Raw genomic sequence first — 17888 nt, forward strand, 5'->3', positions numbered from 1 at the left:
TTCAAAGGAATGACCAAATTTTAAAGAATGAAATACCAACCCTAACTTACACTGAACACTTTTTCTTTGATGGTTTAGAGCCATCTTTTATTTTGGGGTGAAAATTATCACATTACTTAGCTCTGTACTAAACTCCTGGGAACAGGTGGAATGGCCCAGTTTTTGCAGACAGCTGAGCACCAGTCACCCTCTTCAAGGGGAATAGCAGGGTTGGGAAAGTTGCTTATTTTTTGCTCACAAAATAGCTTTTTTTCCCTTTTACTAATGAATGGTCATTAGCTAACTACCAGTGCCACACTCACCCAGAGCTTATAGCTGTCTTAAAGTTTTTTTGTGAATGTTAGATAAGATTCAAGGTAAGTTGGGAGAATAGGAAATATGCCCTATTGTTCCCTCAGACTTCAAAGGAGAGAAATCCAAATGCTTTTTTTTTAAAATAGCAGACACACATAGAAGCTTAATGGCTTCTATGATAGAAATAGAGAATTAGTTCCTTTAAATGGGTCTGCCTAATGTTTTATAGAGCACAAGCTAAAAAAATTCTTTGGATGTTTCTGAGAAGGAAGAGCTAATTTGTTTATGTAATTCTTCAACTAATGGCAAGCGTTCTGCATGCTCCCTACAAAGGTGGTACCAACAGTGGCTATTTGTGGAGCACGTACTGTGTGCTGGCACTGTCTGTGTGCTTCATTCAGTATCTTGGTTCATCTTCAAAAGCTGAAGAGGTAGTTGTTATTCCAATTTACCAGAAGAGCAAACTGAGGCAAGCTCCTGGACACCCAGTAAGTCACAGGAGCCCTTAGTATTCTATCCCTCAAGGGATTCTTTCTTCTTGAAGAGATACAATGTGGTATGGTGGGAAGGATTCTACACTAGGAATCTAGCTTATAATCTCAGCTCCACCACAAATTAGTGATGCCAACTTTGACTAGTCATCTCAACCTAAAAGATGAGGGCGTTAATTAGGAGACTCAAAAGATTCCTCCTACTCTAAAAGTCTGATTCGGTGGACAATTCTTGCCTCAGAATAACACTAAAGCAGTGTTTTGGAAGCAGCAGTAAAGAGTCTGCAGTACTCTTGGAGTCTATTGCTGGGCGCACCATCTTTGTGGGCCTTCAGAAATAAAAGTTACAACTGAGGTGGGGCTGCTGTGTATCCTGCACATCAGTAACCAGTATGTAAAAACATTCATCCCAAGTATGTAAAAATGCTGACGTGCTCTCACCACACATTTGTTTTATAGGGGCCAGGGGGAAGGCTTCCAAGGAAAGAAAAAGAACATTAAGAAGAGATGAACTAGAGGAACAAATATTCATGATCCACAAAGAAAACTCATATCATTTTTATTGGCATTTATTTTGAAAAGTACATGGTTTACCCCTGACCAAAACAGTAATCATTTAAATTTGGCTTATCAGTTCTGAAAACTGAATTCTGGTCTTGTTTGTGCTGCTGACAAAATGGGAACACAATCACAAGTTTGCTCAGGTGTGTTTTTATTTCTCTCATTTTAGAGAAAACTGACTCTACTGAATTTAAATGAAAATTTCAAATTATTATGCAAACACATATAAGCACTATTATTTTGGAGATGGAAAAATGAGCCTCAAGTACCTTTTCAGGATCACACAGCTAAAATGATAGCAGGGAAGTGAGAAAATCCATTTTTTCCAATAACGTAGGATAGGGGTTTAGATCTCTTAAATTCAGCAAGGGTATAATTTGCAAGTTACTATTCCCTGAAAAAAATCAGTCTGAATGGACCACATTTACAGCGCAGTCCATTTTTCAGGAGCTTGTTGGGCTCCCACCTGGTGAACACCGCCACGTTCTTCCCTCAGCAGCTCGCAGAAGGGAAGTCTCCTTTCTGAGGGAACGGCGCTTTCTCTGACTGATCTGGATCTTCACAGTGGCACAACATAATACCTTCTCTGATCAGCATGTCACCACTCAATGAACTCAGGACTTAGGAAGAAGACTTGGTGCTAGCAAAGTGTCAACCAAAGTAAGATGCCTGACATCTCAGAAAAGCCAATAGTTCACTCGAAGCAGATCCCTTAGACCTGAGGAAGCCTGAAAATGAGGTTACTCAGCCAACAGGGACTGGCTGAGGGGCTGGAAGGTCCGACGGCTGATTGTCCTTTTGTTTAATAGCAATGTATGGGACTTCCTGTCCCTGGGGATGTGGCAGAGTAGAGTATCCAATGAGTAAGTGGTGACTTGGCCATTTATGTGCAGTTTCCCATAGATCTCATCAAATTTTGCCAGAAGGGTGGGTACATCTTTCACTTTTTCCCTCACTTTGGCCAACTGAAAAAAAGAGCAGATCATTATATCTCTACAAGATTTCTTCCTTGTTCTTTTTATCCTCAGAAACAAGAAAGAGACATAAGTAAAAATGTACAGTCCACAATTAAAGTGATAAAATCAGGGTTCTGGGGCACAAAGAGGCATGACTGAATATAAGAACGTGTACCAGCTACAAGTAAAATTCAAAATTCATACTTGAAAACCATACTTTCCTACAAAAGGGTGTTCAAATGGCACATATTATACAATGTTACATACCAGGGAAAGGACATCAAATATCAGTGGAATTAACTTTGTTCAGTGTAATGATTAGAGCAGGAGGAAGGGTCACATCACACAGGGCTTTACATACAGTCCATGGTAAGCCTGTTTGAATTTAGCTTCAAAGCCCATCAGAGGGACATGATCTGATTTAGGCTTAAAAAGCTACACAGAGAATGAACAGAAGGTGCCGGAATGTGGAGATAATTGTGGAGGCCATCACAGCAGTCCAGAGGAGAAAGGATGGTGGTTTAGTGCACAGAAAAGATGGAGAAGTCGACGTATGTGAGGTATATATCAGAGGTTAAAATGCAAGAATTTACTGTTGAAGAGATTTCAAAGGGACAAATACAACTTCTCGAGTTGGGCTTTAGAAACATGATAGGTGCTGTTATTACTGACTTGGGGAAGGTTGGGAAGAATGAGATTTGGAGAGGAAAATCAAGAGGTCTGTTTTGAACATGACTGAGACACCTGAGATACGTCTATGGGAACTTGCTGAGAGGCTGCTGATATACAGCTCTGGTGCGTGCAGGAAAGGTCTAGGCCAGAAGAATAAGCGTTTAATTCTACAAATAAGGTGAGCTCAATATTAGAATGTGAAGTTACTTTCTGAACAAAATCAACATTGTACTTAGTGTAAACCTTATTAGGATACAACCTAAGAACATTCCTCAATGAAATTTAAGTGAGATCAAGCTTCCTAACAACTCCTTTGGTCATTTTCTAAATAAAACTTGATTTTATTTGCCACCTATACATCTTCCCGACCAAATCTTCAGACAAGCAGCTAAAACTCTTCATAATGGTTCTTGAAAAGAATAGCTTGTTTAGTCTTCACGTTCAAGGTGAACTGATTTAATGTGCAGCATATGGCTTCTAAAAGGAGCAAACATGCCAAGCTGGAGGTAACTTTGAGCTAATTGCAAACACAACATCAGCTGCATCACCACAGAAATATTAAATGGCATAATGAGACCCAAGCTACAATTTATGAAGAAAAGAGACTTACTAATTCTGTTTTAAAATAGAAATCAACAAACAGCTAATGTTTGAGTCTTTTAACAGTATTACATAAAATCAACCATTCTTTTTACTATTCCTAGTGGAATAATAGCAACTACAATAGTTTATAGTCTTATCTCTACATTTTTAATAACTATGGGTATAAACATTAAATACAGCATTTGTAAAATGCAGAGTCTTACAATATGAGTCTCCATATGCAATCCCTCATACATACATTTAGAACTAACTCAAAAGCTACTGAACTTATTATGAATGAATTCATTTCTCATCAAGCAAATCCCTGAGTGGTCTCACAGGAACCAGGGGTAATACAATGAAATAGAGGGTTAGTTTTCAAAACAAAAGAATCTTATATCAGAATTTTTCAACGTTGGGTTTGTTTGGATGCTTCAGTCATGTAAATGGATGACTGGCGGTCTAAGGAATGATTAACATCAATGCTGTTGAGAAAACTGATTTGTATCAGTGTTATACAATCATGTATGCATATGTGCTTATGAATGCATGTATGTACACTTGTACATATACACACACGATTATGCACAAAATCTGTTCCTATTTCCAGTTCCTCTATTTTAAAAAAAATTTATTCCAGAATGGCTTGGGTGGGCCACAATCTACAGAGCTGGGACCTCAAATAGAAAGAAGGTTTAAGTTAACCATATCCAGTCAGTTTCTCGACATTCCTTTGCCAGCGGGAGCAAGTCTTTGGGTAGAAGAGAGTAATAAGTGGAAAAGGGTTGGGAGGGCAACAGCTTGACAAAGGAGAAAGCAGCCACTGGCCTCTTAGCCAATCCTGCCATCTTGGCCATCAGCCTGAGCCAGAACTATCAAGGCAGAGGAAAGAGGAAGAAATAGGGAAGAGGGAAGACCAATTAACAGGCCATGTTGTTAGTCAAAATAACAATGCCAGTATTATTACTGACAAGATGATCATTGTCAATAATTCATGATCTTTACAGTTCTCCTCTCCCTTATGTTATACAGCATTAGAGATGTACAAATGACTACCTTTCTAATGACCAGCAACGATTCCTCTTTGCATACTTAACCCCACAATATGGCACGGGGGTTGGTTTGTTTCATTTTGCTTTCAATTCTTAGGAATTTCTTTTCCTCTTCATTTTTATTTAACTTTGTTTCACAATTTTGCAAAGCACTTACATTGTTCCAAAGTCTAATATACAGGGCTGGGGTTGTAGCTCAATGGCAGAAGGCTTACCTAGCACGTGTGAGGCACTGTGTTCTGTCCTCAGCACCACATAAAAAAAATCAATAAATAAAATAAAGGTATGGAGTTCATCTACAACTAAAAATATTTTTTTAAAAGTCAAATATACAAACAAGGTACATTCAGAAAAGTCACAGTTCCATTCCTTCCCTCACTTTTCCCTAACTGTTTTGATTAAGCTTTGGTTTTTCCATCTGTTATTTTTCAGAACTCTAAATCATATAAATAAAACATATAAATACAGCTACAGGTCACTTAATGATGGGGATATATTCTGAGAAATGTGTTGTCAGGCAATTTGTGTGAACATGAGTGTACTCAGACAAGCTGAGATTACAACATATGTTACTAGGCAATACAAAGTTCTCCACACTCCCACCCCTGTACTGGCGATTACATCCAGGCCCTTGTACGTGCTAGGCAAGTGCTTTACCACTGAGCTACAACCCCAGCCCTTTTTATTTTGAAACATGGTCTAAGTTGCTGAATTGGCCTTGAACTTCCAATCTTCCTGCCTTAGCCTTTCCAAGTGGCTAGGATTACAGATGTGCATGATTGGGCCTGTCTAGGCAATACAATCTTACAGGACCACCATCATATAAGCAGTCACTGACCAGTGTCATTATGTACTGCATGACTATGTGTACATACATATTATTATATGTATAATTATGTATTATAATATATATTTATATATGTGTGTATATATATATATTCCCCTCATAAAGCACACCACACTGATTTGTATCTTGCTTTTTTCACTTAGTTGTATATCCAAGTGGACCATATATGTAGTGACCCATAGCATTATATGTTATAGTTCTTTCTCATTTCCTTTTAGAGTTTCAGAACAGTCCTTCATATGGATGCACCCCAATTTGTTCCATTAGTTCTCTACAGATGGAAACTGGTTTGTTTCCAGTGTCTTGTTATTACAAATTGGCCTGCAACAAATAGCCTTCTACATACGACTTCTTGCATTTTTTGCCAGCGTATGTATTCTAAGTAGAGAGAGGACTGAGTTAAAGGGTAAATTCATTTGTAATTCTACATATTGCTGAATGTCTCCACAAGTATTATACCAATCTGCATTGACTCTACTCCCGTGAGACAATGGCTCCTGTTTCCTCAAGCCTCACTGCTATGTTTTGGTGTGATTTATCCCCCAAAAGTTCATTTATTAAAAGCTTGGTCCCCACTGTGGCATAGTTGAGAAGTGGTGGGACCTTTAAGAGGTGAAGTTTAGTGGGAGGTCACTGGGGTCTCTGCTCTTGGAAGGGATTCTATGGGACCCTGAGTTGGTTCTTGCAAGAGGATTGTTATAAGAGAAAGTAAGTATGCCCCTCTCCTACCCTGGTTTCTCATCATAGCATGTGATCTCTTCTCCAGTATGAGTTCCCACCATGATGCACAACCAGGAAGGCCCTTGTCAAAGCCTATCCACACTGTTTGAACTTTCAATCTCCAAAACTGTAAGCTAAATAAACCTTTTCTTTGTAAGCACCCAGTCTCAGGTATTTTATTACAGTAATGGAAAATGGACAAATACATTCACAGAGTAAGATGTTGAACTTTCGGATTTCTATTCATCTACAGTATGAGTAAAACCAAAAGGTAGTTTTATGTTGCATTTCTTTTAATATAAGCAAGGTTAAGAATCTGCCTCAGACTCTGGAGTCACTGGGATTACAGGCATGCACCAACATGCCCAGCTCAATCTTTTCTTTTATTGATTTGGATTTTGACTAAGAGATTAAAGTTTTCCACTGCCAAGATATAAAATAATTCACCAACAGTTATATCTAGTAATTGCATTGTTTTATTTAAAAATTTTCATATCTTATCCATTTGGAATTTATCTTGGTTTGTGGTACAAGAACAAATAAAATTTTTGAATTCCATTGGCTCTCTACTTTATCTATCACCACTTCCTAGATATGTCCATCCATTCTCATTGATCTGAGATACTGGCTTTTGTCTTCATCTAAATTTGTTTATGCAATTGGATCTATTCCTGGACTTGCTATTCTGTCCCATTAGCTGGCCCACTCATAAGCTAAGTCATGGTTTGCATTATAGAAGTTTTCAAAAGTTTTAATATCTGCTCAGCTTAGTACTTCTTATGACTCTTATTTCATAGGGTCTTCCTAGCTAATCTTTCTTGGTTATAATTGTCTAAACTTATCACAGAAAGAAACACAGGGAAATCTTTATTGGGATCATATTACCTTATCACACTAACTTGGGAAGAACTAATTTTATGAGGTTGAATCTTCCTATTTACATGGTAGGATAAATTTTTGAGATGAAAGATACTATATCCTATTGTCTGCTATTAGGAATGACCATGGGAAAAGAGATATCGTGATGCTCAAAGTGTGAGACAACTTCTAGGCCAATGCCCTGGAGAGGGGCAGAAAGCATAATAGGTGAGGCTGACTTAAGAGGTGCATGCAGTCACCATGGGCATAAAGGGAAAGGAGCCAGAGGCTGTCCATGTGGCAGTCATTCTCTTCCGATTATTCCTATTTTCTCCATAAAACAGGAAGTAAGGTCGTTAATTAAGAGTAAGACAAGGGGAGAAAGTATTGGGAGCTTGAGGGGAAAGAGGTGTAAAATTGTCATCCATGTGAAAAAGAAACAAAGCTCATGAAAACAGAGCATAGAAAGAGTAACATAAAAGGAAGATGTTTTCCTAGAATGTCAGAGGACATATCTATTGGAAGAAAACAAATCTTTGTATGCACACAAAAGCCTTACAACATTAAGGACCGAGGCCACCATGTTTGACACCTCTTTAAGGAGCTGGGTTACAGAATCAAGAAGTCAGGTGAACATTTTTAAGAGTGAAATGATTTCTGCAGCACTTGTACACTTACCACTTCCTCCGAGAACTCATGCTTTTTCACAAATCTTGATAAATTTCCTTCTGCAGCATTTGTCAGTATATCTATCAGGGCTTCCAACATATTTGACTGGATATGGATTATAATCTGAATGAAAAAACAAACAAGCAGGCAAAAACAAGACTGAGCCAGTATTTTAATGATGAGAAATACATCTGGCTAAAAAAGTTTCCATCAAAAGGCATCAACCATGCTTTGATGCTAATTCCCAATTCACTCACTTGTGCAAGTTCAAAATAGTGCTCATACTGCAACATGAGAAATTTAGATTGGACACTTAGAAGAGATTTCTGAGTGAGATTTTCTAAACAAAAAAACTATCTTTAAGTTTTCCAACAGTTGATAAGTCTGTGACCCAGTTCATGAAGAGGATGATTCTACTCAATATCAATTTAGGGTTTCTTACATGGTCCTTGCCTAAAGGATGACCATCCCACCACTGCACTGGCTGACCTTCCAGTTCAGAGAAAAGGAGCCCATCCTGCTGCCCTGGCACCAAACACACACTCTGCCCACCATGCTCTGTATTTCTCCTCCTACTGGGCATAGACAGCCTCTGGTATCTTTTTCGGATACCAGAGTTGCTCACAACCAGGAGGAAGTGAAGAGGTAAAAACAAAACACATAAGCAAAAATACAATATTCTAGACCCTGTTAACAGCTGTCAGAGACAGGTAAGCAGAGAGAGCTGAGGAGTCTAAATCCACTTAGTGGGCTATATGTACTGGCAGTGGGTCATGTTTTTTGACATCTAGTCTGTGTTCTGTTCATTACCTCTCAGGAAGAGTGGCTAGCCCCCGACCTGGATGGGAGGCACAACCCTCTTGTCTCTGTAGGTCAGGAGAAGGGAAACTCGAGGTTTCACTGTCAGTTGTCTTGTGTTAAAACCCTGATTCTGCTATTTAACTTGCTGTGAGAACTTGGGGAACTGTACTGAGACTCTGAATCTTCATTTCCATACCTATACTACAGAGGAATACTGTTCTGATAGGCCTCTATACAATGAACTAATAAATGTGAAGTACCTACTGTGCCTCAGCTAAAATTAAATTAAAACCTGCCTCATTTCTCTCCACTATCCTCACTTACACTCTAGGAAAAGCTACTGATAATACAACACCTCTCCCACACTCTACTGGATTTCTTTCCTTCCTGATGCTCTGAACCCCTTGGATAACTTTGGCTCTAGGGGAAGAGTCTTGCTAATTCCAGCAATTCTAATCCTGACCCATCATGAAATTAGTACATCTGTAAGCCACTCTCCCTCAGAATCTGTCACACACTTAGATACCAGAGTTGACTATAACCAGTAGGAAGGGGAGAAGAAAACAAATGTCATATGGTATCTGCTAAAAGGCCAGGTTTCCTAGTCTATCAGTGGCTCAAATGACAGGACCCTTGGGACTCTGGAGCTTTGCCAGCCAGCCCTGGCCTCCCAGATTTGCCTTAGCCTGTGAGTTTTAGCTTGATGCCCCCAAGCTTCTCTTTGGACAGTGGGGATCTGAAGGGGCTATTCCAGGTAGGGTGCTGAGCCCTCCTGGATCTCCACAAAGCTGTTATTGCTCCCTGACTTTTCTGATGCTTCCTCTGCCTAACCGTGAATGCCTTATAAACTCTTTTCTGAGTCTCTTACATCTCTTTCTTTTGGCATATGTTGGTTGATAGTAGATCCATCACCAGGTGTCTGCAGATTGATTGAACTGACAGCTTTCACACTCTTCCCCTCCTGGCTTGTGCCCTATGCAAACTGCAAAGTCTCTTTGTGGACATTTTCCTAATAGTCTCTTCTCTTCCAAGACCATCTCTTTCTCAGATTCTCCACTGCCACTGGTACCATCTTTCTGGTTCATCTTTCCCTCATGAGAAAGCATTTTGAAAAGTAAGTGTAGACTCTAGTATCCTTATCTTAGACTTCTAGCCTGGTCTTGATCTCTAAAGTTTACCATAAATGTTTATCTAGTCCTTCTCCTGAAGTCACTGGGTACCGGAGTGGGGGTGACTTTTGACGATAAGCACTACCGTAGAAGTGAAAATCATCATTACCATTAAGTGTTACTATTTTTTTCTGAGAACTTTGGGAATTTTGCCTAATTCCTATTCACTGAATTCTAAAATTTGTTCCTTTTTTATTTAACCAACCTTATGTTAAACAAATACTGCTAGTATTGGCAAATATTCATTGACAAAGTGCCAGACACTATGCAAAATACCTTATATACTTATTTCTTTCAAGGCTCAGAATAAAAGGACAGCTACAATTACTTGTCTCAGGTCAAAGGAAAACGGGATCTACAGAGATGAAGTAACTTATCTAAGATTCAGATGGTAAGAGGTGCTTAGAATGAATAGTTTGTATTCTTTTAAACAAAAGCCTCACTAAAAGCAATGTTAGCAAAGAATGTCCTTCTGCCTCCATCTCTCTAATCACACAGCCCTGTCTTCCTTCAGAACACTGCTTGACATGACCTCCTCTCCTGAATACCTCTTCAGCCCTGTCTTGTCCTTCACTCCCTCTTCTTGAAATTCTCCATCATATCAGTTGTGATCTATTACCCTAGTTCATGTCACACTGCTGTTTACATGGTTATATTCTATGGAAATGTGTTCTTCTTTTCGCCCCCAGATGACAAGCTCTTGGAAGTTGGGGGCTTTTCTTGTGAAATTCCTCACAATACAGATGCACTCAGCACACAAGCAGGACCTCAAAAGGGGCTGCCTGCATGGGGACTACAGTGCTTTTAATGACTATATATATATATATTTTTTTTTTAATTGGAACAGGAAGGTTTAGGTGACTCACTGTTCAAAAACTGGGAGTAGTGACAGGATATGCTTTGAACTTACTGGAGTGAATCCAGTATATCTGGGAGGAATGTTTTGTCTTGGTTTTCAGTTTTAGGGGTTAAGGTTATCCATGTCTTGGTGGAATGAGTGCAGTCTTTGCTGACCCAGGCAACAAGACTCCAAACAACTGACATGGTAGTCTAGATAAGTCAATGGGGGCCAATGGACCTTGGCAGGCTGGCAATATAATAAGAATGAAAATAGCTAATATCTACTGAATGCTTACCGTGCATCAGGCATGGTTAATGCACCATAGATAAATAAGCTCATTAATCACAATGACATGAGTTAGCCAGCACAGCTGGAAGGCAATTAGCATGCAGGTGTCTCTCAAGGTCCAGTAAAGAGACTAGTGAGTTTGTCTCCATTCCCTCTGTCTCTCAGCATCTGCAGGATTCCTATCTTCTGCATTTAGTCCTGTCTGACGTCTGAGCATATTTAACTTTCCCACATATTTATAAACTCCTGGAAGCAACAGCTGTTGACTCCTCTCACAGGGTGATTCTGTAACTTTCCCATAGAAGAGCTCAATAAATAATTGTTCTTTTGAACCAAATGAACAGCTTAGGAGATCAAGTTATTGTACACAGACTAAAAATGGAGACATTCTACTATATTTCAAGTCTTAGCTTAAACCATAAAGAAGTCACTTACATTTAAATTTGTGCAAGTAATGCTCTCTGGATTCATGATTTGAGAAAAAATGGATGCAGCTTCTGCTATCTGGTTCTGAAGGATAACAAACAAACAAACAAGTCATACCCCAAATCATATGAGTATTATTCTGCTATCACAAAGATCATTAAAGAAAGGCAGAATATTCTTATTCACAAAGACCCAACAGTTTTTAAATCAACAGTCTTCAGTAGTCAAAAATAAATATTACATAAAATTTACATCCAATAGCATATAATTCTGTGCTTTAACAACCTGCCTAAGTCAAACTTTTAAGATAGAAGCATTAGGTTAGAACTTCATCTTCTCCCATTGGAATCAACTTTTAAGTAAGATAGGACTGAGAAACACAAACACGAATCCTATTTTTGCCACAGAAACTTCAAACCAGAGAAGAGGTGGAAGCACTTCTAGAACATTGGCAAGGGAACTTGGGAAGGTTCAGAAGGTGGGGACACTGCTGCAAAGCTCAGAAAGAGCCCACAAAGGACAGTTAAAAGATCTCACAGGGCCCAACCTGAAGTGCACAACCTAAAATCATGCTTACAGTGAAGGGAACATAGTTCTGGACTATTGAGGGGAAATTCCTGGGTCCTTGCAGTGGCAGGTGAGCCAAGTTAAGGATTTCCACAGATAAGCCATATTTGCAGGTAGCAGTGTGTGTCTATGGCAGCAGCACAAAAGAGACTGTTCACTGAAAACCTCAGTGATACCTATTCTCATTGGTCAGGTAGAAGTAAATCTGTATAATTGTAGGCAGAACTTTACGTTATCTAACATTAATAACATACATGCTATTAATTTCTTTACCTAAAGAAAAAGACTGGTAGTCTAGAACAGAGTGCCTCTCTGTGATATGAATTTCTTACAAATGGCTATTCTAAGAGAAGTTTATATTTTTCAGTGATGAATAATCAAAAAGAGCCAGAACATGAACTCCACAGAGATATTTTTTAAAAACATTTTTCATTGCAGATGGACACAATACCTTTATTTTATTTATTTATTTTTAATTTTTTTTTTTTTTTTTTAGTTGTCAATGGACCTTTATTTATATGTGTGCTGAGAATCAAACCCAGTGCCTCATACCTGCTGGGCAAGTGCACTATCACTGAGCCACAACCCCAGCCCTATTTTTTTATGTGGTACTGAGGACTGAACCCAGTGTCTCATACATGAGAGGCAAGCACCCCACCACTTAGTCACAACCCCAGCCCACATTTTTTTTTTTCTTAAAGGAAGAAAGGAACACAGTAAGACAAAGATAAGAAAATAACTGGTAGATGAAGAAATTTCAATATAAAAATATTTCCAAGGATGTCAAAGACACGAGTGAGAAAATGAATAAGATCACATCAATCAGAAGTGGAAAAAAATTAGGGAGAGTTCAGATTTCTCCATGGCAATATTCCAAACCAGAGGACAAAAGAGCAACGCCTAAGAAAAATCTCAAGAAAAAAGCAAGTATCATATCAAAAATTTAAATCTAGCCAAACTGTAGTTTAAGTACAAAAACAAAAGGCAAATAAAATAATTTTAAGAAAAGAACTCTGAGAATATTGTTCCTCTGAAAATATAGCAGAAGACACATTTTAGTCACACACACACACACAAAAAAAAAGACTGTAAAAACAATAGCAAAGCAACTAGTAAGGAACTTGTTTACATATACAGAGCCAAAACAAATGTGGGGAACATGGTTATAGAACAGAGAGAAAATGCTATATTCCAGGACAAGAGGGCAATGATAACAGCGACACAAAGAAGAAAATGGAAAATGAAGATTAAAAAGTAAAGTATGCCATTTTTTTCTATTATCTGTGGGCCAAAAATGTAATTTAAAGCTGATAAATATTTAAAAGTGAACACTATGAAAGATAACATAAGATGGTGGAGAAGGACAAAAATAAGAGGAGAAAAAGAAAATATGCTAATTTCACCATCACATATAGTATGGAATTAATAGGTATGATCAAAGAAACTAGAGAATTAAGAAAATCAAATAAAGTTATAGCTTTAAAATAACCACTACAGCAAAAATACAAAGCATGGAAAGCAACCTCATGGCATATTTTAGGTTAAAAAAATTGAAAGAATCAAATAAAGTGAGAACCAAGATCATAGATATGTCATTTTAATATAAGTGGGTTAAGAAAGACCAGCAACATATTATAAAGCAGAGTTCAAATTTATGCATTGTACAAAAGATTACACCTACAACAAAACAATTCAGTAAGAATGCAAATAAGAGAATAGGAAAAGGTGCATATCAGGCATACATATATCTAATCAAAATAAAGAAATACAAATGGGTAGAGATATTAATATTGAACAAAGTTGAATTCAGGGCAAAAGCATTAAACACAATCAAGAAAGGCACTATATAAAAAGTGAGAAATTTAAAAATATGATATGTCGGGAGAAGGAAAGATAGTGGAATGAGACAGATATCATTACCCTATGTACATGTATGATTACACAAATGGTGTGAATCTACATTGTGTAGAACCAAGAAATGAAAAGCTGTACTCGATTTGTGTGCAATGAATCAAAATGTAGTCTGTAAAAATAAAATTTAAAACAATTTTTTAAAAATGATATGTCAGTGGTGATTTATCTGTGCTCCAAACAACATAACTTACAGACATAAAGGAAATAAAGAGCTACAAAAAAGAAATGGAATCACGTGCCTTAGAAAAGACTTCAATTCATCTCACTCAGCTCCTAACAGATTAAAAGAACAAAACAATTCCCGTGGACAGAGAGGGAGGTTTAGGAAGTTAGAGAAATGATCATGGCCCAGTGGATGCCTGGTAAGTGAGTATCCTCTTAAGCCTTTGTCCTTCAATGATTTATTCCAACAGTATAAGGAAATGATGATCCAGATATTCTGATTTCTAATGAGAAGTAAACAAGAGTTCTCTGCCATATTGTACCAGCTGGGTAAATAAACTGGTTTGGGTAGTATTTTTCTGCCATAAAATATTCTTTACTACATAGTAAACATACAAAGTATTTTGTATTCATAAAGTCTTGGAATAGGACATGTCAGAGGAGGGGCTCTCTAAGACGGGCTATTCAAGGGTTCTAGCTTTTTGTCCTTCACTGAGGTATGACTCAGGGAGATGTCCTGTCTGGGCTTTAGATGCATTCATTTATCTGGTGGAGGGTGGGCAAGGAGAATGGATGCTGAAGCCTCAACCAAATAATAGTAATTGGATCTAACTATGAAATCCCATTCTAGCAATGGGCTGAGCCAGGAGTCCTCATCCATCTAAGGCAAGTTCAGCCTTGGAGAGCATTAAATTAAACTGCTCTCTGAGAACATTACACAATAAACTGACCATTTGCAATTTTTATTTTAATTAACTAAGGAAATTCTCTCAAGAGTCTGGCTTGCCTCCCTGGTTCTCCACAGGACCTTGGCCAATACATTCTAAATAGAAATTCATGTTAGGTCCTCAACTATATAGGTTGCCAGGGCAACAAAGACATTGCTTTCTTTACAGGAACACTTTCTTTACTATACAGTCAGAAGGGAAAAAATTAATTAAAAGCAAAAACGAATGGAAGTAATGAAATCCTGCACACTCCCAATTTTCTTATGTGCACCCCAAAGCTTACTTGGTTCAGAGCTAATGCCACTGCGAAGCAGGATGCTCTCCGGGAAAGAATGTCTCCTTTGATTAGGGCTTCTTCTCTTAATGTAGTGCAGATTTTAAAAGATTCTGGGCTATTCTGTGAGGAGACAGGATTTCTCAATAAGTGTCATGAATTTTTAAGTTTAAAAAAATGATTAATGGTGTTTAGCATTTCAGATATCCTTCGAGTTTCAGAATTTACCAGTGCCTTCCTCAGGTCAATTAAAAAGCTAAGCTCCTCATACAGACTACTTGCAATCAGAACAGGTTATCTACATGTTAGCAGCTCATATCTAACTTTATTTTTGAAGCTGTTTATCAATTTCTGACTTAGGGCAGTTTTCACCACAAAGCATCCAGGTTTCTTTGTATCTGGGTAGGCTAGTTTCTAAACAAAGACCCTGTAATATAGAAATATAGTCAGACTGTTACTCTACAAAATAGTACAGTAGTGCTCAATAACACTAGGAAACTTTTCCTGGGAGAATTTCCAATCTGAAAATATCTATACATGTTTAAATATTTAAAAACATGAACAATAAATTGAAGATAAATTATAAAAGAATCTCGTGAAAACACAAACCTTAAAACAAATCCAAGAATATGAGTGACATACAAACCAGCAAGACAGTAATGGTAAACCAAATCCCCTTCTGCCCTGTATGCATGCTGCAGGTGGATGAAACTTATCAGAACAGCACCAGCTGTCTGTGTGTCTGTCTGTCATGCCACGACTCATCTTCCCATCCTCAAAACAAATCTACATTTGATGAGGGGGCAGTTATCAAAATTGACCTGGAATCTGTACTGCCTGATCAGCTGAATTTTTCAAATTGCCTCTACTGAATGAAATAAGTTATTCTTGGACACAAAGCAAGAGAAAAGTCTTCTGGCTCTTTGTAAGTACAAGAATTGAATTCTACCTCAGCATACACTCAGAAAAGTATCCTTAAGTTGGCCAGAAAATTAGAAATCACAATCTAAATAACTGATGCTCTAGTGTTGTGTTTTGTTGGACTTCTGCTACAGAAGGATCACAGGATAGCATGGTTAGGAAGAATGTGATCTAACCCAGGTGTCAGTAAACTATAGCCCTTGGACCATATCCAGCCCACAGCAAAGAAAGGTCTTCATGTTTTTTTTTTGCCAGGGGGCGGGAAGTGGGTAACCGGGGATTAAACTCAGGAGCACTCGACCACTGAGCCACATCTCCAGCCCTATTTTGTATATTCTTTAGAGACAGGGTCTCACTGAGTTGCTTAGTACCTCCCTTTTGCTGAGGCTGGCTCTGAACTCAGGCTCCTCTTGCCTCAGTCTCCTGAGCGGCTGGGACTATAGGCGTGCACCACAGCACCCAGCTAAGAATGGTCTTTATGTTTTTAAAGGCTTATTAAAAAAAAAAAAAACAAAGAATATGTGACAGAAATCATATGTGGCAGAAACTACATGTTCTTCAAAGCCTAAAATATTTACTATATGGCATTTTACAGAAAAAGTTTGCTGAGCCCTGAATCCAACCCTCTCTCATTTTATAAGTGAGGTATGTGTATACTCAGTTCAAAGCTACATAGGTCAGTTATTACAAAACTAAAACTAGACTCCAAGTTTCTGAATTTCCTATTTGGTCTCATTTCCACTGTTCACCCACCTGCCTCTCTCGTTTTGGGAAGTTGGCATTGTTATATTATGGGAGCTTTTCGTGGTCCATGTTCTTTGACTTTACTTGCTGTTCCTTTGTTTTCAGCATCAAATGATTTTGTTATCCAGATATCCAAAGATTAAATGGCATCAATGACTAAAGTAATGAGCCTTGGTCATTTCACTATTTCAGTTATCAATCACTGAACAAACACTGAAGGAATAGTTTCTATATACAAGAAACAATCCTAGTACAGTAATGACATAAGGACTTTTTAGTCAGGGTCCCTGTTCTCAGACAGCTTTTAATGTCATAAACATTTATTAAAGGCTTGTTAGGTATCAGGCACTATGTCAGATGCTGGAATACAAAGAAGCCTCAGTGATCTCATGCCCTAGTGAGGGGGAAGAAATCTGGGCAGAGTTAGGTACAAGCATGTGATATAAATAGAGCACAATCAGGAGATATTTGGAGATGTCACTTGCAGCATTGGTGATCACGAAAATCTTCACAGATGAGTGCAAAGTAGTCCTGGAGTTTGCCATAGGACACTCTGATTTCAGAGAAAAGGGCAACAGGGAAGACAGATCTAGTAGAGTTCAGCCTATGAGACAACTCTAGAGCAGAGCTTGCCCGACATAGTAGCTCTTGTTCTCACTATCTACACAATCTCCAGAGAAGAGTGAAAGATAATAAATTGCTTTTCCCATGATAAAACTGTCAGACAAGACTAACTTGAGTTTTCTAAAAATGAATACATTTAAAATTGAAATATTTCCACCAGATGGAAAACAGACTTCAGAGAAACTGAACTTTAATTGTAGAGAATAAAAATAAATCCTCTTTCAAACACTACCCACAATGCCCTGAAAGTTAAGGGGAAATAGTCTTACCAGTTTGTAGCAAATTGCAAAAGCAAGGACATAGGTGTCTTTAGTGAACTTCACTTCTTGGTTTTTCATCTCTATTAAGACTTCCAAGGCATCTGCAAAAGTGAGGGGTGGCCAGCAGTGTTAAATACATGTACTACTGGCTCCCAAAGCTCATTTGTTCAGCATCATCTACTGAATTCAGCAGAATAAAAGCTGTTCTCAAAGTTATTCAACAACTAGCTAAATGCCAAATTAAATTACCAGGTCACATAGAAATAACTAATATTTTAAAAGCTGCCACAATTTAAGAAAAATCTGGGATTTTCATTCAAGGAATAACATACAATGTAATGTTTTCAAACTTAAATAATGAGGTCTCCAAATTTAGCCCCTCATAAGGGTCATTTTTGCATGGTCCATTTCCCCACTAATTGCTACATTACAAAAGATGGCACAATTTTTCAACTACAGGTTGTAGT

At 38.1% G+C, this 17888-nt stretch overlaps 1 protein-coding gene across 1 annotated transcript in view; it reads right to left on the bottom strand.

The window, feature by feature from the left end:
• Window positions 1–1321: 1321 nt before the first annotated feature.
• Ptcd2 (pentatricopeptide repeat domain 2) overlaps window positions 1322–17888 on the bottom strand; it is a 28756-nt gene continuing 12189 nt past the window's right edge. Inside the window, exons 6-10 of the mRNA XM_047555889.1 lie at window positions 17431–17522; window positions 14882–14995; window positions 11237–11311; window positions 7712–7825; window positions 1322–2311 (exon numbers count right to left, since the gene is read on the bottom strand). Of these exons, the coding sequence (XP_047411845.1) occupies window positions 2087–2311; window positions 7712–7825; window positions 11237–11311; window positions 14882–14995; window positions 17431–17522 (620 nt within the window). The 3' untranslated portion in view covers window positions 1322–2086. The remainder of the gene's footprint in view (window positions 2312–7711; window positions 7826–11236; window positions 11312–14881; window positions 14996–17430; window positions 17523–17888) is intronic.

Source organism: Sciurus carolinensis, chromosome 6 (assembly GCF_902686445.1).
Source record: "Sciurus carolinensis chromosome 6, mSciCar1.2, whole genome shotgun sequence".
Classification (NCBI taxonomy): Eukaryota; Metazoa; Chordata; class Mammalia; order Rodentia; family Sciuridae; genus Sciurus; species Sciurus carolinensis.